General features: G+C 40.6%; 6 protein-coding genes across 6 annotated transcripts; 4 read left to right on the forward strand and 2 right to left on the reverse strand.

Annotated features, from left to right (window-relative positions):
* Positions 1-19: 19 nt before the first annotated feature.
* On the forward strand, positions 20-1,048 carry Sdhaf3 (Succinate dehydrogenase assembly factor 3). Its single transcript, XM_076311615.1, has 2 exons — positions 20-212; positions 386-1,048. Exons 1-2 carry the CDS (start codon positions 36-38, stop codon positions 557-559), a joined length of 351 nt encoding a protein of 116 aa, XP_076167730.1. The 5' UTR covers positions 20-35; the 3' UTR covers positions 560-1,048.
* A 242-nt stretch (positions 1,049-1,290) lies between these two features.
* Positions 1,291-3,156, forward strand: LOC143147168 (acyl-coenzyme A diphosphatase NUDT19). Its single transcript, XM_076312163.1, has 5 exons — positions 1,291-1,480; positions 1,748-2,090; positions 2,212-2,444; positions 2,516-2,674; positions 2,749-3,156. The coding sequence occupies exons 1-5, from the start codon at positions 1,397-1,399 to the stop codon at positions 3,016-3,018; spliced, it is 1,089 nt and encodes a 362-aa protein (XP_076168278.1). The 5' UTR covers positions 1,291-1,396; the 3' UTR covers positions 3,019-3,156.
* An 88-nt stretch (positions 3,157-3,244) lies between these two features.
* Positions 3,245-5,952, forward strand: LOC143147166 (DNA primase large subunit). Its single transcript, XM_076312161.1, has 8 exons — positions 3,245-3,336; positions 3,554-3,710; positions 3,851-4,188; positions 4,259-4,486; positions 4,566-4,703; positions 4,759-5,137; positions 5,203-5,370; positions 5,444-5,952. Exons 2-8 carry the CDS (start codon positions 3,557-3,559, stop codon positions 5,797-5,799), a joined length of 1,761 nt encoding a protein of 586 aa, XP_076168276.1. The 5' UTR covers positions 3,245-3,336; positions 3,554-3,556; the 3' UTR covers positions 5,800-5,952.
* Positions 5,831-8,299, reverse strand: Tdh (L-threonine dehydrogenase). Its single transcript, XM_076312162.1, has 5 exons — positions 7,910-8,299; positions 7,423-7,686; positions 6,866-7,126; positions 6,158-6,424; positions 5,831-6,076 (listed from the first exon to the last, which is right to left on the reverse strand). The coding sequence occupies exons 1-5, from the start codon at positions 8,064-8,066 to the stop codon at positions 5,919-5,921; spliced, it is 1,107 nt and encodes a 368-aa protein (XP_076168277.1). The 5' UTR covers positions 8,067-8,299; the 3' UTR covers positions 5,831-5,918.
* Positions 8,300-9,708: 1,409 nt separating this feature from the next.
* Positions 9,709-20,361, forward strand: Atk (artichoke). The gene is made up of 11 exons (XM_076310951.1): positions 9,709-10,080; positions 11,467-11,679; positions 13,359-14,529; positions 14,588-15,294; positions 15,833-16,157; positions 16,445-16,711; positions 17,377-17,530; positions 18,006-18,218; positions 18,285-19,002; positions 19,076-19,407; positions 19,481-20,361. Exons 2-11 carry the CDS (start codon positions 11,516-11,518, stop codon positions 19,975-19,977), a joined length of 4,548 nt encoding a protein of 1,515 aa, XP_076167066.1. The 5' UTR covers positions 9,709-10,080; positions 11,467-11,515; the 3' UTR covers positions 19,978-20,361.
* Positions 20,137-22,374, reverse strand: Rpn8 (regulatory particle non-ATPase 8). The gene is made up of 4 exons (XM_076310954.1): positions 22,161-22,374; positions 21,847-21,939; positions 21,592-21,770; positions 20,137-21,521 (listed from the first exon to the last, which is right to left on the reverse strand). The coding sequence occupies exons 1-4, from the start codon at positions 22,333-22,335 to the stop codon at positions 21,006-21,008; spliced, it is 963 nt and encodes a 320-aa protein (XP_076167069.1). The 5' UTR covers positions 22,336-22,374; the 3' UTR covers positions 20,137-21,005.
* Between the last annotated feature and the right edge of the window lie 204 nt (positions 22,375-22,578).

Consider the following 22,578-nt stretch of genomic DNA (forward strand, 5'->3'; position numbering starts at 1 on the left):
GTATGTCTGTGTAAGATATTCTTAATAAATAAATTATGACAAGTTTGTCTCACGTGCAGCGTGTTAGAATGCTGTACAAAACAATTTTAAGGTTACATCGTGGTTTACCGACTGAAATGCAATCCTTGGGAACTAATTATGTACGAGATGAATTTAGAAGGCACAAAAAATGTAATGAAACTGAAACAAATATTTTTTTAAATGAATGGACAGTGAGTAACATTGAGTATTGTATTCCAATGATTCTTTAGAAAAATTAGATTACCTTTCATTTAGTTGTCTTATGACAAATGTCAAAAGGTAGGATATAAAGAACTAATTCTTATTTTATGCCTAAAAATGATGGTTTGTGAATTGAATAATGACAATTATTTTTTCATTGTAGAACTATGCAATAATGCTTGCTACTCAGCTCGGATTAAAGGGGCCGCATACTGCCAAGCCATTAGGTGAATATTTAACGCAAGAGGATTTTGAAAAATTTAGAGATGAACAACTATACCAGTTGTATGAGTTAATGAATGCAGTAACTGGTAAAACAGAAAAAGATACAAACTAAATATAATCTAGTCGCCCCAAAATATTAAAATTTCCTACATTGTACAGTTGATGAAGTATATCATGTTGTGTATTATAATCATGTGTTATTCACATAATTTATAAATGTAATAATTATAGTTTTCATGTACATAAATTTTAATTAACATTGTACATTTAAACAGAATATTGAAATATTAGTGTTTAAAGACAGTGTTCAATAAAATTGTACATATTTATCAAACATAGTAATACATATCTATGTACCTAATGTTATAATAAATATAAAATGTGCTCCAACGATTTCATGAATCAGTAAATCATATCTGAAATGAAGATGAAAGAAATCTGTGGAACATGTTAATGTTGGAGACAAATTTTGGCAATTAAATTACACAATTGAAAAAACAATAGAACCATTTATTATAACTGTAAATGATAGTTCTGGTAGTTTATAATTATATACAGACTGGATGTACAAAATATGTAATAAATTGATAAATTATGTATAGAAAAACATTTTTTTGTAACTTATTTTGTACTTTAATTTATCTTGTTACATATTTTAGTTCAAAATATCAAATTAATATTGGAAATAAGGAATTATTGTTTAGAAAATTAACTTCGTATTTTCTCATGTGCAAGGATCTGAAAATTGGGTTTCGGCCCTGTTCTGCTCAACCGTCGTTTACGTGCAACTGTTTAAATTTCCCGCCAATTCTTGCTAAACAGAGTTACAGTTAGATTGCAAAATCAACTTATGAAAGTATAACCTTAACAGTTATTTTCGATACAAAAGCAATTATATAAATTTTTAGATATATTCGTAAAATTATAAGTACTTTATTAATAAAGAAAAATGAAAGCTTTTAAAGAATCAGCTAGTTTAATTCTAGCAGCTCGTTACATGAAAAAATGTATTCGTCCTTCGATTCCTCTAAACGTAAGTAATAAAATTTGTTGCTTATTTTATAATTGTTTATGATTGGATGTTATTTTAGTTTATTGTCATATATAATAAAAAATAAATATTGTTAGATATTATATCAAAATTTAAAAGTATATAACTGTTAATTGCAATATTGTATTGCTGTAACTGTAAGAGTGCGCGAAAATTTAAATACTTTAATAATTATACATCTCATTGTCAAGACACCGAATTAGAGCTATTTATTAAATATGAAAAAGAAATGTAGAAAATATTGTGTAGTTTCAGTATAATTATAATTTACTGTGCCTGAAAAGACATCATAATTCAAACTTTCTGCCGAGTTCATACGTATTCCCTGGAGGAGTAATAGATCCATCTGACGCGGACTTAAAGTGGCACAATCTTTTCTCCACATTTGGTTTTGACACCAGCAGCTTTATGTCTTTAACTCCAAACACTGCTGTACGACCACGAATTTTTAAATCGAAACGAGACGAATTACCAAGAGAAATTTCGTTACGAATTTCTGCCATTCGTGAAACCTTTGAAGAATGTGGTATATTAATTTGCAAGAAATCACGAGAAGACCACACACATTCCGAGTGGGCACAAAATATTGAAAGTAATTCTCTTAATAAATTCGAGTTTCGTAACAGTTTGAAAGTTTGTTCATTATAGTTATGAAACACACGTTTTAAACAAAATAGCATAATCATAAAAATAATAAAATTTTGATTATTTAGTTTCCAAAAATGAATTGCAAAATTGGCAAACAAAAGTACATAACGATGCTACGGAATTTTATACTTTATGTGAAAATTTTAAATGCTACCCGGACTTATGGGCTCTCTACGAATGGAGCAATTGGTTGACACCTACTTATTCTCCCAAGCGTTACGACACCGTCTTTTATTTAGCCTGCATACCAATGATGCCGTACGCTAAGTTCGAAGTTACAGAAATGGAGGATATGAAAGTAATACTCTACTTATTAATACGTTAATAGAATGATTTGCATCTAGCGAGAATATGTTTTGTGCCATACAGTGGGATACGCCAGGGAATTTCATATTTTCTTCTTCGGGTATTTCGTTACCACCTACACAACAATATGAAATTGCAAGAATAGCAAACTTTGAAAGCATAGACAATTTGCTAGATTTTGCCATTGATCGTAGCAAAATAGGAGTGTGTTTGAATTTGCCAGTACGTAATACATTTTTTTAAATTTATTTTAAATTTCAACTTTTGAATGATTTTAGTCAAATGTATGTGATTAGGTGAAGGTGGAGTTACGGGATGGATGCGTGCACGTTTTGCCAGGAGACACAATGTATCCTAAATGCCCTAGTTTGTTCAACAAAGAAGTAATCGACAAAACAGACATCACTATTGGCGAATTTCGAGATATGTCATCCGTAAAAAATAGAGTGGAACTTTTCAATCTCGAAGTAAAGGAGCTTTTCGTTCAAAATTTCGAGAGTATAGATGGTCATTTACCTCCTATACAACTAAAAAATATTCGCGTACAACAGACACATAAAAAGTAGAAATTGTGATACAACGCAATTTGTGATATTTTCATGATTAGTATATAATTTTACATGATGTTTGAGTAAATGTTTCGTTTCTATTGCGAAAGTTAACTATGATAACAATAATTGTAAATAAAAGTGCACTTCAAGTTATACTTCGTATCCTTTTATTTCTAAATATTTGGAAATTTTGTGTCGTACAATGTAAACTGCTTATTTAGTAGCAATTTGTGTATTCCCCTTTCTATCACAGCTCCTTCAAATAACTGCGGGAAAAAAGCGCGGTAAACCTGATGATATAGAGTAATGGCTGCATAAGTTCTTTGAGCAAAAGTAAGTGTTTTAAAGTCGAACAAATAATAAAAATGATTGTTCTCAGTGAATAAAATAACGTTTACTAAGTATGTGTAAACTTTCTTGCGTGCGTTGTTAATCATTCAATCATTTTTTTCTTTGTTATAAATCACTTCAAAAGACCAATATATGAAAGTAAAGATTAGAATGTTTAATATAATTGAAAATAAAGAATTATGATACATTTGTCTTTTAGAACATGGAATATACAAAACGACGGCGATTTACAATTAATGTTGAAGCTAGTAACCTTCAAGATATTTATCAACATGACTTGCAAATGTATGATTTCCCTCCAACAGGTGAAATTCCATTTGTAGAATTTCAACAACTGGGCATGGAAAGATTAAAACGTAAGTTTTTGGCTGACTAGAAGCTGATGACTATTCAGTGATTATTTTTTTATGCATTTAACTCATAAGAAAATTGAATAATGAATGTTATTTCAAATGAAGTTACTTGTACATATATATAAATATATAATTTTTTGTAGTTCTACAAAATATTGAAAACAATGCAGTACGAACAGATTTAAAGAACCTAAAGGATCGTAAGGATGATCTAAGTGCAGTTCTAGGAAAAGCAGGTCTTAAAAATTTTGCACATCTCTTAGATGCGAAGGGATGTAAATCTTCTACCGAAATAGATTTACAACGTAGAAAAATGGATCACGTATCGCATTTTATCATGAGATTATCATATTGCCAAGATCCAGATCGTCAAATGTGGTTCATTAATCAGGAAGTAGAGCTATTTAAATTAAGATTTGATTCATTAGACAAAGAAGGAATAAAAAAGTTACTTAATTTGCATGACGTCGAGTGTGAACAAGTAAGAGATGCAACTTATAAAATAAAATGTAAAGTGGTTACATAATAATTTCATAATCATTTTTCCAAAGATTACACAAGAAGAAAAAGATGAAATTGCAGATGAACTTACTTCGTCCAAGCCAAAAGGTATAAATATTGTTTCAACAGAATTTTATAAAGTGCCTTTTCAAAAAGTCACTGACCTAGTTAGATCACGCAAGGTTTACCTTACTCAAGGAATGGCATATATTCCACAGGCAGACTTAGTGTCTCTGTTTGTTTCTTATTTTAGAAAAAATTTATACGATGGTATGGAGGTAAGTTTTATCAAGATGTTACATTAAATTCATAAAGTGTTTAAATTTAAATTCAATTGAATATATTTTTATTATACAGTATGCAAAAAACTATGTTTCAAATATATCTGACGATGAAAGATTAATGTCTTATCTCAAATCATTGCCTGATTCTTTCTCTGGTATGACACGTGTTGTTTGGTCGACTACCACTACCCCTGTGGATAAATTAGACGAGGTAATTAATTTGTTTTCCATATCTTTATTTTTGTTCACTATTGTTTAACTTTCAGTTATCAAAAACCTCTTATCCTTTGTGTATGAGAGTATTACACGAAGCACTTAGAACTCAGCATCATTTAAAAAATAGTGGGCGTATTCAATATGGTTTATTTGTAAAAGGTATAGGTGTAAAATTTGAAGATGCTTTGCATTTCTGGAAAGCAGAGTTTACGAAAAAGATTGATTCAGATAAATTTGATAAACAATATGCTTATAGTATAAAACATATGTTTGGTAAAGAGGGAAAACAGACTAATTACACTCCTCTTGGATGTCCAAAAATTATAACTTCTACCGTGGGTCCTGGAGAATACCATGGCTGTCCTTATCGGCATATGGATTCTGAATCATTAAAGCAAAAATTATCTACTTACGGTGTACCAGCAAAAAGTAAGAGTACTATAACTTTGTTTGTGAAATATCAATCCCGATACTTACAATTTTGTGTGTTTCAGATGTAAATGAAATAGCAGACAAAGCCAAGAGTGGTCATTATCTTCCTGCTTGTATAATGTATTTTGAGGTGTTACACAACTGTCGGCTAGATAAGGCGATTCTTCATCCAAATGTATATTTTATGGAGAGTCGAGCCATATTGACTAAAGATAATCCTACAGGCGAAGGTAACCTAATTTTTAAATTTAAAAATTATGATTTACCATTATAAATAAATGTGACCTTTTTTATTTTACGCAGAATTCGAAAACAACGAAAGATTTTCACAAAGTGGAAGATTTAATGAGAGAATAAGTAACACACCTGCGAGAACTCCTATAAGAAATAATGATAGAGCGATCGGTACCCCTTTAAGGAATAATGATAGGTCGATCGGTACCCCTTTAAGGAATAATGATAGGTCGATCGGTACCCCTTTAAGAAATGATAGATTAATCGGTACCCCTTCCAGATATATAGATAAAAATAGTACACAATCCAGAAGATTAGATAGAACAAGTATAACCCCAATAAGGGCTGGTAGAGCTACTCCAAAAAAGCTAGACATTAATCTCAACGCCGATGATATCGCCGAATTAATGAGTGAAGACATGTGAAAACAAATAAATAGTAAAAATATCATTGAAGAATTATTAGTCATATTTTTTATTATAAAATAAATATTATTTTTATAACTTGTCTAATTCACATTAATTATTTCCTAAGTGACATTGCGTTATACGTAACTGTTGACCTCCTTCAATGATCTGGACGAGAAGTTTGCCCTCACATCACGTACCATTGACTCCACAAGTCTCTCCAAGTTGTATCGATGTTGCCATCCCCAATCTCGTCGCGCTTCGCTGTCATCGAAAACTTGTGGCCAACTTTCAGCTACAACAATTTAAATAGTATAATCTTTTATTTAATCAAATGCATCGACGATTAATACACCTAATAGTATAATTAATTAACCAATGTATTGTCGTCCATCTGGTTTGTACGTAATCTTTAATTCAGGAACGTATCTCTTAAGTTCGTTGAATAGTTCTTCGGGTGTGAAGCTCATTGCAGTGACGTTATAAACTCGCCTTTGTAACAGTTCAGTTGGAGTATTCAAAAATTGAAACAACGCAGACAGACAGTCCTCTATGTACATCATCGGCAGTCTCGTGTAAGGTTCTAAATAACACTCGTATGTTTTATTAAGTAATCCTTCGTAGAAAACTGCGACAGCGTAATCTGAAAAAGAAAAATTAAAGTTTAACTCGTCGCATAATTATTCTTACAGAAAATAAACTCGACCGCATTGATTGTATCACGGTTGCCACTTCGCAAATATGATTCTAAACAAATTTTGCCGCATATCGTAGTTTCTGATTCGTCTATGTAGTCACTCCATGGTTTACGCATCAGGAGATAAGGGAAACGCAAAGAGCGATCTCACGGCTCATGATCAAGAGACACTCAACAATTTACTAATACTATTGTCCTTGAGGAACGATGGATTGCACTATTATGCAGTTACTCTAATATGGAATGTGTTCTATTTCTTGGCACAAAAGATTATATTTGTAATAAAATTCTGGTCGTTGAAAAAAGAGGAAAAGGAAACTGATGTGTGCGGTGATTAACTCGTGATTATTCGTCAATGTTTTTTAAAATTGTCCGTGTATCGATTACCTGTGGTACCACCGCCCGGTGGATCACTGCTGACGACTCCCGGAAATCGAAGACAACGGAAGTCAAGTCCGAATCTATGATGATAATATTCACCTAAAAGTTCAGCGTGGACTTTACTGACACCATAAATAGTCCGTGGTCGTTGAATGGTAATATTTGGAGTGGGATTTCTTGGCGAATCAGGACCAAACGCTCCAATTGTCGATGGAATGAATATCCTTAATTTGTACTGTTTTGCCAGTTCAATAACATTGTGCATACCTGACGCAAAAACGAATCCTTAATAATAGTCGAGGTGAGAATTATTTCGTTAGATTGTACGTATCGTTTCTATATTAAACAAGAGTTTGTGTTTCTTTAGGGACAGCTAGGAAAAAATCCACTTTCACCGACGTGCTTTCCTTCGCGGCGGCGGTAACAATATAATTATTATCGTAACGACAAATTCACTTGGCACGGCATTCCATTTCACCCGAGCGTAGTCTCGAAAAGCAACGAAGCGTTTTTAGAAACTTTCGTTTTGAACAGTTCATTGAAGAAACAAAAAATCATTTTACCTTCTATGTTGACTCTTACGGCAAGGGGAACGTTTTGTTCACCGACAGCGCTGAGAAGTGCGCTAAAGTGAATCAGCCAGTCGATTCCATAGTCCACCACGATTTTTTGAAGACCTTTGAAATCAAGGATATCGGCGAAGATGAAAGGTCCGTTCGACAGGCTGTCTTCGGTCGGCTTGATTATGTCGGAGAGAATCACGTTCTCGTTTCCATAATTCTTACGAAGCAGTTTCGCGCACTCGGTACCCAACTGTCCAAGACCACCTTGCAAGAATGCAAATGAAAAAGAAATGATGTAATACAAAACACGATGCAATTGATGATTTACAGGAAATGTAAGAATGTTGTTTTCATCGTTGAACCGTCATCGTTGAAACGCGTTATTTTTTAATCGCTCCACGTATTGAAATTTTAACAAGGAAATATTACAAAGATAAAACTGATTTTATAATCTACATTCTAATTAGCTTCCTAAGATCTTACGTACCAGTGATAAGTATTCTCGGCATTTTCGTTGTAACGCTCGATCTGTTGTTTTCACTTTCTTTCGAGTCCCGAAGATAAGAGTTACGCGTAACGTGGGAGCATCTCAAAGTGTTTCTCGAAAATCGTTGAAAAATGTGTAGAAATTTGTTGGACCACATGTCTATTTCAAAACAAATCACACGAGCCTATCGGGAAACGGTAATGTAGTTTCTTTACCGCGGGATGAATACTTCCCGATTTAGTTTTAAACGCGTATCGCTGTAAAATTGAAAAGCACGGTGGTTAGCCGCGAACGAATCTTTCTTCCTTACAAATGTAACAGAAACAAACGCGACTGCTTTGTCTCAGGACTACGAAAGATCGATCGAGCCCCTCTGGTCTCAGTGAGGATAACTGGCTTAGGCTTGCTTGGTTGTATCATGTTATAACGTGGTTGATTCTGAAAACCAGTTAGAACACACAGATAATTCCCTTAGCTTGTGTTCGTGCGCCAATAGATGCAAGACCTTCAACATAATGATGTTGAATATATCGCGTAGAGATGTTTCAATTTATCGAAGACGACGAACATTACACATTATAATCTTTATTTTGCTGCCAATTTGTACTGCGATACTCGTAGCATATCGATTACTAGACACGATAAACCCAAGTATTTTTTCAAAAAATTCTCATTCATTTTATTTCGTGTACTGGTAGTTCGATCACGATTGTCGACAAATTAGATCGAACTAACGTGTCTCGTTTTCCGTGTCGAAACGTGGCGTACAAATAATTAACTATTCTTCAACGCGTCAAATAACAAAGGTGAAATGTTCGTACTCTGCGGTAGAGTAATCCGTTCGTTGATACGGTTTAGAATCGGTTATTGTCGAATATCTTATCTCGAGCGTGAAACATCGAATACCAAACTCTAAACGAAATGCTACGGTACTTGAATGGAAACATACATATAAAAAGATCGCCAAGTTTTTTGAAAGACGGGACCGAAAGAATCGCACAACAATAAGGCGAATTTGTTTGCGCGGGTTCGATACGTTGCATTCTTCTCGAGTCGATGTTTTGCAGCGACTACTCTCACGCGTTCGTTGTTGTTTTGTTTCAGTTCGAAGATTTCGTACGTTCGACGCGTACCGTGTACGGAGATCCCGTGCTTGCCGTTTGCCACGTGTATTCACCGACGTTGTTCACCGCACGCACCGTATGTTTCCATCGAACGTTAACGATGGGTCCACGTTGCGTACAGGCTCAATTAGAGCCGCGAAGATACAACGAGATCGTATTGTTGGTACCGTTGCCGCATCTCGAGAAGAAAAAAGTTGGCCCGAGAAAGATGGAACTCGTGGCATCTGGACTGGAACCCGTTTAACTGCACGTTTCTGAGAAAATCGTAGATCATTACGATCATTGTTGACTCGAATCGAAGAAAGCTCCAACATCGTTACGAGGACAATGCGAACGCAACGTGAGGACGATCGAACGGTATAACGATTATCGTATCGATTTAAACAACGATCTCCAAAGATTCCATTCTGTAATTTCGATCGATGTACGCTACGACGCGTGTAAAATATAAACGGAGAGAAACGTTTACTCGTAGATAATCTCGATTGCACTTTGTCTTCCAGATAGCCGCGGAGATTTCACGAGGGTTCGATCCGGTCGAGTCCGTTCGAAATTCCACGGATGTCCTCGCTGCTTCTGACAAAAGGACTCGGACACGTAAAATCTTCGTTTACGAAATATGTCGCCCGTCGTCAAATCGTTCGAACGCGAAGATTCGGTGGAAAGGGAAGAATTTCCTGGAAGCGTGCCTTCACGGTGGTTGGACACGGCACTTCGCAATTCTCTTTTCGTCCCGCTCGCCATCGCCCACGCCACAGTCATCTTCTCCCCTCGACTTTGTGCATCGGCACGCTTTGCGGAAAACTTCTTCGTGTAGTTAGTCCGTGCCTGGCCGTAACGAGAGCACCGAGGCTCTTGCTCGTGTCGTACCGCGGGTGCAAAACGCGTCGTTTGTTGCTCGCTAAGCTTTGCGAACAGGCTGTGATAACACACTCGTTGCTCGAGGAAACATCGAGGGTCCACCGCGAACCGTCGAGTCTCCTAGGAGAACGTCGAGCAACTTTTTCTTAAGGGATAACGTAACCACGAGCCATGACGAATCAACAGGTAGGGACGACTCGAAGCACCGAAGGGGTGGGACGGTGGAAATTGTTAAGAAATTGTTGATCGTCCTCGCGCGACCGCAGACTCGTTTTTATCGTTCGACTCGATCGAGGTACGTTCGAAAGGTACACGACCTTACGTCGAGGTTGCATAATTCTCGAACGCGTTGCGCTCGTTAGGGCACGATGAAAAACGAGAGCGGGGAAAAATGATGGAAGTTCGCGTATCACTTTCACCGAATCGATACACGACCACGGTGTTTCGACGATAGTTACCGGCGGTGTGGTTGACAATGCAGATTGCCGCTGCTGCACCTGTATCAATTGTACACATTGTAAACTAACAGGCGGTACGCAATAGGCGATTGTGTGTCGGCCGTTTGTGGTAGCCATCGGGCACGAATCACGCGGAAGATCCGCTCGTCGTGTTACGCGCGACAGAGAGGACTCGTTCGGTATCGAACGAAGCTCGGTTTAGCGATTCATCGAACAACGAACAACGATCCACCGAGCGATCGGGGACGTACCAGTTCCAGACCGCGATGCAAATGCAGTCACGTGAGTGCAGCGACCTGTATTCCTCGATTCTGACGCGCTCCCTTAAATATCCGACCGAACGCGTCGTCTGGAATTGTACGCGCTGCATCTTAATTGAATCGTTTTTTTTTTTTTGTTTCTTTCTTTTTTCTTTTTTTTCTATTTTATTAACGATCACACGATATCAACATTCTTCATGTTCGGCTGCCTTTCCAGGCCGTCCGATTGTTCGTACTTACGGAAGACGTTATGAAACACACGTGGTCACCCGTGACAACATCCTAGGAGAATACCTTTGTTTTCGTTCTGGCCGATAGAGCGAAGGGACGTCTTCCGCGTGAAGCCCTTCGAAACCGAACGATTCGTACAGGTCGCTCGAAGTTTGAAATTTTTTTTCTTTTTTTTTTTTCTTTTTTTTTTTTTCTTTTTTCGGATCGTTGTCGTCTTCGTCGGTTGTTTCAGGCGACGACGAATCGCTACGGGGCAAGATTGTCCTAGCGGTGTTTAGCTTTGCTTACGGTACAAAACACATTAATTTTGTCGTTTACAACCGTGACGTGTAGCCAGCAAGATATATACCCACACACGTACGTACACGTGCGTTCCTCGGTTCCACGCGTAGGGAACACCGTGACAACCAAGGACAATTCTAACACCTAAAAAAAAAAGAAGAAAAAAAGAGTGCCTCGTGAAAGTCGATACGTAGTTTTTGTGAATCAAAGCAAGGAACGGAATATTTCGTCGCGCGGTAGGAACGAGGTGTCTCTTGACATTCTTTCCACTGGACAAACAATCGTCTTCGATATCGAACGCGAACCGGTCGAAGCGCGAGATATATGATTTCTTTTTGCAGAAAATGCGGGACTGGTATTTAAGGACGTAGACCAAGGTCTAAATGCGCGATGGTTAAGCCCCCGGAGGGTGGAGGCCTCTTTTTAACCGGCTGGTTTCTGACACTGTGTTGCATCGGTGTCGGTGGCCAGCCGAGTTCGGAGTACGGGTGTCCTACTCAGGAGAGGATTCTGCCTTGCAGATGCTCGACCCGTGACATGGAGATACAGATATGGCAAGTGTACGCGCCGATGAAAACCACCGATTCACGTGCACCGGTTCCGAACGAGCTTCCTGGTCAACGCGAGCGTCACGCGCGAAACTCGTCTCGAACGATGATTTATCGTTTTTTCTTCTTTTTTTTTTTTTTCTTCGCTCGAGACGCGTGCACGTCAGCGATCCAACGATCGCTTCGAAAACAATTACAATGTCACGAGGTAGCGCCGTACGCGACTTTTCGTTTCCCAACGCGAGTAAAGTTTCTCTCTCGAATATGGAGATTTCTAATTTAATCGGAGAACTGGTTTCGTGCGGGATGCTCTGCCGCAGCGTTTGATGCAAGGAGCTAGAAAGAATGCTCCCCGGAGCGATGTTCACGGTGCGTGGGGTCGTTGACCAAAAATTCTATACCGTGGCGACGCTTTCGATCATTTGGTTATTTAGCTCGCGTGAATTCCGATCGATGGGGAAATAATATTTTTCGAAGTTTCGGTATCCATTGTAGGGGATCCTCTATCCAGGTCTGCGTGTATTTATACCAGACGAATTTTTTCGTATCCGGTGCACTCTGTCTCCCGAATAACTGCTCAGCCTTTTCTTCGTAATTTCGTCTATTAGTGTCAATTAAAATTTTTTGCACGCTAATACATTCGCGAACGAACGACGAAGTTTCCTCGTTAAGAATAAATCCACGCGCAATCACGCTCGAATTATTTTCAATTGTACGTTATTCGAATCGCCGTTGGAAAGTTCTCGATTAGGTAAATCGAAATTAACCCGAGCGGGGTTGCGTTCGGACGAATTTGTTTCTCGAGATAATATCGTCGCTTCGTTCTGGCGATACTTTCGCGGGGATATATCGGAAAAGTTTCGATTTTCGCTGACTCGTGACTCATCCCACGAATGACTCAGACCGAAACTCGGTGCATTATCTCGCTCGTTCGCCATGTATTCCATATCGTTCTCTTCGTCGAACGATACGTGCGAGGTACGATTACGGATCGAAATAAAATAGGTCGATCCTTGAAAAGAAAGTCGCTACCTGGTCTAATGGAACAAAAGCTGACCAAACGCCCGATCAGTTATCCGGGATGCAGTGCTCGTTCGACGTAAACGAAAATTAACCGCTTTGTTGGTTTCATCGGCGACTTTTTTCGTGGAGAATTGAAAATTGCGTTTCGAACCTTTGCGAATCCTTGTCGAACGATCTAACGCGCATTTTTATACGTATTCTCGTCTTTGACCCTTTGGACTCGAGAGGAGCCTGTACCTTTTCCAATCTGGTAAAACTTTGTGACTTGGAGTTCAAATTGGAATTTAACTATCACACTCCCGTAAGATGTAAACGTATACACGCAAAGTATTAAAATAAAAATGTCCCAGATGAACGTTACCATTTGAAAGATTTTATCGAGTCGCCAGTTTCTCGTAGCGAGAAAGCTTCGAGCGCAAATTTAAAAAAGAGCACCTTTCTATCTTTTCCTGTAAAATTACAACGCGAAGGAAAAAAAAATGTACCATATCATATAATGTACCAGTTGTGTATTCAACGAGGATCCGTACAAGTTCGAGACACGATGTTTCTACGTCCCTTGAGACATCGTCGACGAAACAGAAACAAAACCCGTGGATTTCGTTCGTAATTGGACCTTAAACACGTAACAAAGATGGACTGATTCGCGGTCCTGGAAGTAGGTGCAGCCACAGCGAGCTACCGAAAGTTTTGGAAGGTCTGAAGGCGGTGAGCCATTATCTGGATCGGCCGGTGGACGAGCTGATCCTGGAGAACAACAATCTACCGAGTCTACCGGGCAGAGTATTCGCGACGTTGCGGGTTTTGCGTTTAATGCTGCGAAACAATCGATTGGAGAGGGTGTCACCGGGCTGGCTGGAAGGTCTCCACGATTCACTTCTGGAACTGTTCGTCGTGGAACCGGACTTGCGTTCGTTGCCGGTGGACAGTCTGGAGGATCTCCAAGGTCTCGAGGCGGTGACACTGCAGAGTCGTGTGATGAAGAAACTTCCGAAATTCTCCGGACTGGCCAAGCTCAGATACCTACAGATCAACTCTCCAGCCCTGTTGGAGCTCGCGTCGCGTAATTTCCGTGATCTACCCGGTTTGGAGCAACTCCACGTCTTCGGTAGCTCGCGTCTGATACGCTTAGAGGCGGGACTGTTTCGCGGTCTGCCGCGGCTCGAGTTGGTGAACATCACCGATTGCGGTATCCATTGGGTACATCCCCGCGCGATGATCGATCTACCGGAATTGAAGGAAATCTCGTTGGTCGGTAACTCGATAGTGGACGCGGCGATGATCGGTCGTGCCTGTACCGATCTACCGTCTTTGTCGGCGATTCGGCTCGATCGTAACCGGATAAACCGTCTCGGGGAAGGCGCGTTCGTCGATCTCCCGGTTCTCTCGCGTCTTTACTTATCGAGGAATCAGATTACCGAGGTGTTCGCCGGAGCGTTTCAAAGAATGCCGGCCCTGAAGACCGTGGATCTCAATCACAATCTGATACATCGCGTGCATCCGGAATTCTTCCCGCGGCGGCCCGGTAACGTGCTCGAGGAGATCTGGCTGATCAGTAACGATCTCAGCCACGTGACCGAGCTCAGATCGATCATGGAAGCGTTGCCGAGACTGAAGTTCCTCGACGTGAGTCACAATCAAATCGAGGAGATACCATTCGGCGCGTTGAGGGGTCATCCAACGTTGGAGAGGCTTCACCTCGATCACAACCGCGTGGCCTTTCTGCAAAGGGAGACCTTCACCGCGATGCCCGCTCTCAGGGAACTCCGATTGAAAAACAATTCTCTGTCGAACCTGCTGGAGGCGCCGTTCTGGGACCTGCCTGCCTTGAAAGTGAGTCCCGCGAAACCGTCGTTGTTCATCGTAATACAGCGACACTTGCGATTTTCAGGGCCTGGATCTATCCGAGAACTACTTCCGTCACGTGGAGCCGCGTTTGTTGGCGAATCTACCCAGCTTGAGACGTTTGGACATCAGCGGGAACGCGATCGGGCTCATAGAGCCGGAATCGTTCCTAGGCACACCGGTCCTCGAACACATCAACGTTTCCGGGAACGCGCTCTCGGTTCTCCATCCGCTAACGTTTCATCATTTGAACAACCTGTACGAGCTGGACGTCGGCTGGAACCGAATGCTCGAAATCGTTCCCGGTTTACCGCGAAACATCGAACACCTTCATATGCCCATGAACCGTATCGTTGTACTTCCGGCCGTCTCGTCTCAGGATCTGGCCCTACCGGTGCTCAGATCTTTGGATCTCAGCGCGAACGGAATCGAACGAGTGTCACCTGGTAGTTTGACCGATCTATCGAGCCTGAAGAAACTGATCATCGGTTACAATTCTTTGAGAATACTCGAGGACGGTGTTTTCGACGGACTGTCCAGGTTGGAGCAGTTGGATCTTAGATACAATCGACTGGTCACGCTACACGGACGTAGCTTCAGACCGCTCAGATCGTTGATGGATCTGAGCCTGCGGGGCAATCGACTGGAGGTACTCAGGCCGGATATCTTTCAAGAGAACGTGCGACTGCAGAGGCTGGATCTGAGCAGGAACAATCTCGCTCAGATCCCTCACGTGACATTCGCGAACACCAGGTAAAATCGGACGAGTGTCGCGTCGGTTGGTTTCCGTATGAGAGACTCCAACGCGACTCTTGTCCGACAAAACGGTACAACGAGGAGGCGTTTCCTCCCTGCGCGTTAACACGCCGGCTGAAAAGCGGTTTCACTCGTGGTCGTTTGGTTGCGTCACCGACAAATGGTACCTAGAAAGTTCTTCGTGCTCGCGTTAAGTGTCCCCTTCTAGCTGCGAGCTGGCACCATCCTGGCGTGTCGCTCATTTTCTACCAGGTGCTTAGCGTTGCTTTAGCAATGGACTTAACGTGCCTCCGTTTCATCGAAACGGAGAGACTGTTTTCTCTCCGACGATCGAGAACCTGGACATTTCGTTCGAAATACCGAAATTTTACGATCACTCCGGTCGATGATTCGTTCGAAACGCGTACAGATCTTGACGCGATCGATCTTAAACGCGACACGCGATCGAATCGGTGTCCACCGATCTGGCCAGGTCGGAAACGACTCTTTCCGTTAATGACTCGATGTCAAAGGGAGGAAACGACGTTAATTGCAGAGACCTTCGGGAACTGTACGCGTCGCACAACACTTTGACCGAGTTACCCGGATCGTTGCACGGCTTAACAGCGCTTCAGGTTCTCGACTTGAGCTTCAACAAGCTGAACATCCTGTCGCCGGAAACCCTCAGCAGCCTATCGGCCTTGCTCGAGCTGAAGCTGGTCAGAAATCGCATCCGTGAACTACGCGAGGGCGCCTTCGACGGTTTGCCCCGGTTGTCCTTGATCGATCTCGAGAACAACGATCTCAGGATCATCGAGAGGAACGCCGTCAGAGCGCTGCCGGAATTGCAGGCGTTGCGACTCGGGAAGAATCGATTGCAGGTAATCAAACGATTCTCGATTCTTTCTTCGAGACGCGTACAGGTGTGCGTTCGGAACACAATGAACACGTGTACTCGATGTACTTACAAGTACGCGAACATAATGAACACGTGTACTCGGTAAACTTACAAATACGTGAACACAATGAACACGTGTAATCGGTAAACTTACAAGTACGCGAACACAATGAACACGTGTACTCGGTGAACTTACAAATACACGAACAAAAGGAACACGTGTACTCGGTGAACTTACAAATGCGCGTTTTCTCGTTGTTTCGTTCGCAGATGATACCGAGCGGTGCTTTCACCGAGCTGCCGCTTTTGCAAAGCGCGGAACTTCAAGAAAATCGGATTCAGGAAATTGCGAGCAACGCATTCATTAACGTGCCTCACCTTCTCTTCCTCAATCTGAGCTACAATCATTTACCCGCGTTGGATTACGTTGGTTTGGAGAGCCTCCGTTCATTGGAGGTCTTGGACTTGAGCAACAATCGACTGGCCAGGGTGTCCAGCAATAGTTTAGCGTCGATGGAGTGGTTGGTCGAATTAAAAGTGCGTCGTGGAAGATTTTTTTTTACAGAAGCGTATTTATCGATGGTCCCTTTGGGAAGTATTTTTAATTGTTGCGTAGAACTAGAAATGTAGAAGCATGGAAAAACTTTTCATTTTCCGTTTTCAACGGGAGATCGTTGAAACGAAATTTTATTTCGTATTTTCGATATGTTCACGAATATACGAGTTAGATTTCTTAGTTTAATTGTACGGTAATAGTTTACATTGAGTTTGTAATTTAAACTCAAGAGAACGAGGTAGAACGAGGATTGATTTTAGATTGAAAATTCAATAATTTACCGTATAATTCTCACTTTGTTTCTCAACTCGTCCACGAAAAATCGAAAAGAGAGTTCGGATGCCACTCTGTGTAACGTTTGAAAAAGAGGGTGTGCGAAATAATTGCGACGAGAGTCGATTTTTCGTAACGATCGCGTTAAATGAACGCGAAAAATGAAAAAAAAAAGAAAAAGAAAAAATTACACGACGTCGGGGATCGACTTTAGTAATAACGGAGAATACTTTCTCGTCGAGAGTGAAACTTCTCCACGAACCGTGGTGCGAGGCCACGTTCGTTATGCTAGCAGAGCAATTATTCGTATAGCTGAATCGTTAATTAGAGAGATAGCGGATCGTTTTACATACGTTTTCCACTTTGCCCACAGATGGATAACAATCGAATTTGCGCCATCCAAGGCTCCCCTTTCGATGAAATGCCGAGGCTTCGAGTTCTCAGTTTGAGAAGCAACCGGATGGCTTCCGTTTCGGAAGCGGCGTTCAAACGATTGAGATCGAACATTGCTGTTTTGGATATCGATGGTACCCGAACATCATTCTACATCGGTGTTTTACAACGGAGAAGCGAAGTTTCGAAAAGAAGACGTATCGATCGTCGTTACTTACAAATAAGTTTAAATTAAAAAATTCTTAATCAACGAATGAATCGTCGGTACGAAAAGTTTTGGAAGTTGTTATGCGCTTCTCGTACACTCGATTCGTAATTGCAGAATCGATGGAAATATTGGTTATTTTACCCAATAGGGAGAACTTTTGCTTACAAAATTCAGCGACAATATTTCCTATCCGGGAACTATTGATTTAACCATTACTTTTAAATGTACCTGAATACTTTTTCAGTTACACTTTACCACAAAGAAACAATTTCCAACTTCTACGGCAATACTTTTTCCTATTGTTTAAAATTTTCGATCAAACGCTCTGTTGAACGCTCTCCGTATTAAACTACATCGTCCTGGCTACATAACGCCGCTAATTCCGATACCACATTGTTAAGGCAATCCACTTTCGTGCTCCTGTGGGATGTTGTGGTTGCGAGGATGGTTGCAGCAAGCCTCGTCCGAAGGTCCGAGATGCGCCGATGGATCTCTGTTCAAAGAAATTCGACTGTCGCGACAGGATTGTCAACGAGAAAGACAAATCGATCCAATTCATCCCGGCTGCGAAGCTGAATTCATCGACTCGGCGCCCTATCCTGTCTCCTCGTCCAGTGAGTAAGATTCGCGCGAACAATTTTACCAACCGTGTGAAACATTTACGTTTCCCTCACTTCCAGTTTTCGGAGCAACGGAGATTGTACCGCTTCGAATGCACATAAAGGAGTCATCGACGCGAAAGCCTCCCAATAATCCGGACTCCGAGTACTTCTACGAGTACACGGATTATCAAGAAACTAAAAACGACACGTCGAACGGGACATCGGTTGAGTCGTCGGTCACGGTGCCAACGGACACCGTGAACGTCCTTCATACACAGGAGAAGGTACAAACTCGAGCGAACAGTACCGTTCCAGTGAAGAAGAACACTTTGATGCCCCCTTCTCCAAGTAGCTCGGGCTTTACGTTTTTCGGGGTACCGTTGCCCAGTCTCAATTTCAATCTATGGGGAAACACAGGGAGGAAATCCGAACGGAAGAATTCATCGGATAGACCCGGTAGGGGCCGTTACAGAACGTTTCCACCAACCGAGCCAGAGATTCACAGGGGCGGTTTCGTACCCCTGCCTCGTGGACAGAGCGGTTTCGTGCCAATCGTTGATCCCAGACTGACCTACCAGAGGCAAGTTAAAAACGAAACCACGAGCAAGCAGAATACAAGCATCGCGCTAGAGGAGAAGAAACGATGGAGAAGCGGGAACGGTACTGTGGTGAAGATCGAAAGAAGCCAGGTTAGAACGAACAGACCGAAAACAGGTATCAAAGAGAGGGAAGAATTGTCCACGATGGCTACGAACGTACCCGATCCTCGAGGGCAATCTTCCAACAGAAGTAAAAGGTAAGTGTCCAAAGGGACGGTGGCTGGAGGATTAAGAGGAATAAATTCTTGCGTTAACACGATTCTGTTGAAGTTCTGGTAATTCGACGAAAAGCTCGGATTCGAGCACCGCGGCGGACGAGTCCGGCCAAGAAGCTAACGAAACCTCCGTGGCGACTAGGATCCACGATGACGAGGTAAATCGAACACCGAGCAAGGTCGAGGAGAATCCTCGAACAGAAGTAGCGAGTAGAATCGTTTGGACGACACCGAGAACGATTTTGGAAGCGACGAGAGGACGTTCCGTTAAGGAAACGACGATGGAAACACTGAAAGGAGAGAAAAACACATTCTGGAATTCCAAGGGAATGGAGTTTCAAGAAACATCTACCTCGACAGCGACGAACGTTCGAAACGAGCCGAGTGGTAAAGACACAGTTTCAATTACGATTGTTCGATCGTGGTTTTAGGTAAATAGTTTCTACCGTATTGTTTACAGACGACTCGAGGGTGACCGTAACGGAACAATCTACCTTTCGTTCGGCTCTCTCGGAGAATCGGCAAAACAACACCTCCGCGTCTCAGTTTCCTCGGGAAACAGAAGCATCGGCTCTTTCAGCGTTTCTGGTACCCGGCGGTCAAGTACCCTCCTCCGTGTCGGTATCAAATTTACGACCATTAGGGAGGTCGACTATAACGAAAGTTCCTTCGCCGCATCTTGGACTTTCCAGCGAGCCGGAGAAACAAAAGTCCGTGGCCGAGGCCGTTCAACGGAACGTGGAAAACGTAGAGGGCCAGATTCTTGACAAAGAGGAATCATCCGACGAGAACGCCGAAGTTATCGAGGACAGTTCGTTCAATTGGTATTTTCAACATTACAACGATACCAATTTAGAACCCTACGTGGGCATAGCGTACAGTGCAGGTGAAAAGACAAGTACGTGTCGATGGACCCTATTAGGTCAGATATGCCTTATTTTTTACACTTTCGTATAGAAACGTAAAAGATTAAACATTCTAAACGATTAATTTATTAAGCGATTAACGCGGAATTTCCATTTTTTAAATACGCGGAAAACGTTGAGCAATTTATTTCGCGAATGAAAGACGAAGAGAATCTATATAGGTTTCTTAAAAAATAAATTAAGAAATAAGTCTGTTAATGAAAAACAGCGTGTATCTCAAATTATGTAACGTACAAGTACAAGCATGATAAAATGCTGTTTCACGGTACACAATTTTGCAGTTCGCGCGTACGTTTAAGTATGAGTTCGTATGATACAAAGCGAGGAGTGCACGATCGATTTGTACATCTCATTTTGGTCTTCGTAGAGTCCCTTTGTAGTAACAAAGAATAAATAAAACCGTATGTTCAAGTGATCCATTCTTCTTTTTCTTTTTTTTTTTTTTTATTAATAACGCAGTGTGTTAATCATGAAAGCTCGAGTTCTTTAGAAAACATGTCTGTAGCGTCTAAACTGTCTATATTATGAGAGAGATATCAGATCGGAACTGATATCTTCGGATAATATAGGAAACTTTTATACATACGGGCAAATTGTTGACAGTGATTGAGCAGTTCACGAGAAAATTGCAATAGTTTGTTAATATCGAGACGTTATATAAAAATTACGCAGTTTCAAGTAGTCGCTTGTTCCTGACGAAACAAGGCAAGTTGATGGTAAGAACTCAGTAAACACATCTATTGTGTTATGCCGTATAAAAATTATTTAACGCTATAATTTTTAATAATTATGCTGTGTTTACTAGATTTAAATGGTGAAAATGTGTAACTGCGTTCCTACTATCGTATCCTTTGTCTAATGTACATTTTTAAATTCATACTATATTGGAACACTTTAAGAATAAGGTCATTCATGTTTATTTTTGGTGTTAACTCGAAATACCGGCCGTTTAAAAGCACGAAATACATTTGTACATGTATAAACAAACTTCGCGACTTTTGTGAACTTTCGTAAGATTAGGAGTCTCAAACGCACAGGTTAGTCTCGATTTCACTTTATTCACTGACTCTTAGCTTTTACTTTATCTTTCTCATCCTTCTTCTCCTCTTCTTTCTTCTCGTCCTTTTTCGTTTCCTTTTTATCCGTTTCTTTTTTCTCGGCGTCGCGATTTGTTAATTTATTATTAATCAAATTATGTAGCGCCACTATGGATCTAACAAGAGCTGCGAGATATACGACTAACATTTGATCATTCGTTTTTACGTACAGTGCATCGACGAAGCTACTTTGCGACATATCGGGTAGAAGATTAAAAATGTCCTGAAGTTGGTAAACTATCTGATGGTTTATTGGTAATTTACCACTGCCAACTTGAAGCAGGTAATCTCTAATTTCCCTAATTTGCTCGTGAAGACCTTTCAAACCTAATAACTGGTTTGTAATTCTCTGGCTAAGGGTACCAACGGTAGTATCTTTAATATCTCTTAACAAGTGTTCCACGCCTACTTCCTCTGCTTCCTCTGCGCCAATTTCGCTAGGGATGTGTTCAAAGGTTTTAGACGTCGGTGATCCATCCTATAAATAATTTCATCGCGTAACAGTTGCGTTAAAAATGATGAGATACATTATATAATAAAAAACTTACATCGTGAATTTCTTCAACGGCTTGATATGCTTCTGTAGGAAGCCCAAGATCTTTGGGTTTAGCGTCAATGATGACCAACACAGAATTAGGGCAATATCTCCTAATGAGTTCATTAATAGCAACATCGTTTTGATGTAGTTTAGGCCCTGTGTGATACCATCCTACTACCTTTTCACGGGCTAATAATATATACAATGTTAAATCGATGTTTTCATTAAAAAATTTCAAATTTTTGTATACAGATGCCAGCCTTACCGTTAACTTTTTTGAACATTCCATACATGTTTTCGAGATAATCATGGTCAAGAAACCATACATTCTTCTCTTTGTCATCTTCGTCAAAGGGCACTGTAAGAAAAACAATTGATTTTTCTAATTCGAATGTCTCATTTACTCAAGTTTTGGAATTTGGGTATAATTACTAAACCAGTTACACTGTAAATCACTGTGCAATCAAAAATTAAAATTCATTTACGAATTGATCACAAACGTAATAAATTATAAATACTTTGTCGCAAAAATAAGTAATAATTTTAAGAAGTTATAAACGTTGGAAGAGTCATTCTAACCTGCAAAACTGTTTGACACGTCCAGCACACCTTTAGCCCTCCAACATCCCAAAAGAACACCGACGACTCGCTTTTGATTGCCAATCTTTCCCATACGATTAAAATGGTCTACTACACTCAATAAAACCAAAGGGTGAACCACCACTTTTGTAGTCACAACCTCTTGACTCGGCATTTTTGGGCAGTTTCTTTGCTTTCCACAATGAAGGTAGTCACGTTAGAAACAAGTTCAAGTTACACGTTAATCTTTCGCTAAAAAACCCTTCTACATGCAACAATGTAAGTTTCGAAATTAGAGTAGAAAAATTTATAGACCACTTCTCAATGAATCTAAGAACAGTATTTACTATAAAATGAGTTAATTTATATCGTAGTGGTACTGGAAATATTATTTCCCAATGAATTGGCGATAAAAAAA

Source organism: Ptiloglossa arizonensis, chromosome 5 (genome assembly GCF_051014685.1).
Source record: "Ptiloglossa arizonensis isolate GNS036 chromosome 5, iyPtiAriz1_principal, whole genome shotgun sequence".
Taxonomy (NCBI): domain Eukaryota; kingdom Metazoa; phylum Arthropoda; class Insecta; order Hymenoptera; family Colletidae; genus Ptiloglossa; species Ptiloglossa arizonensis.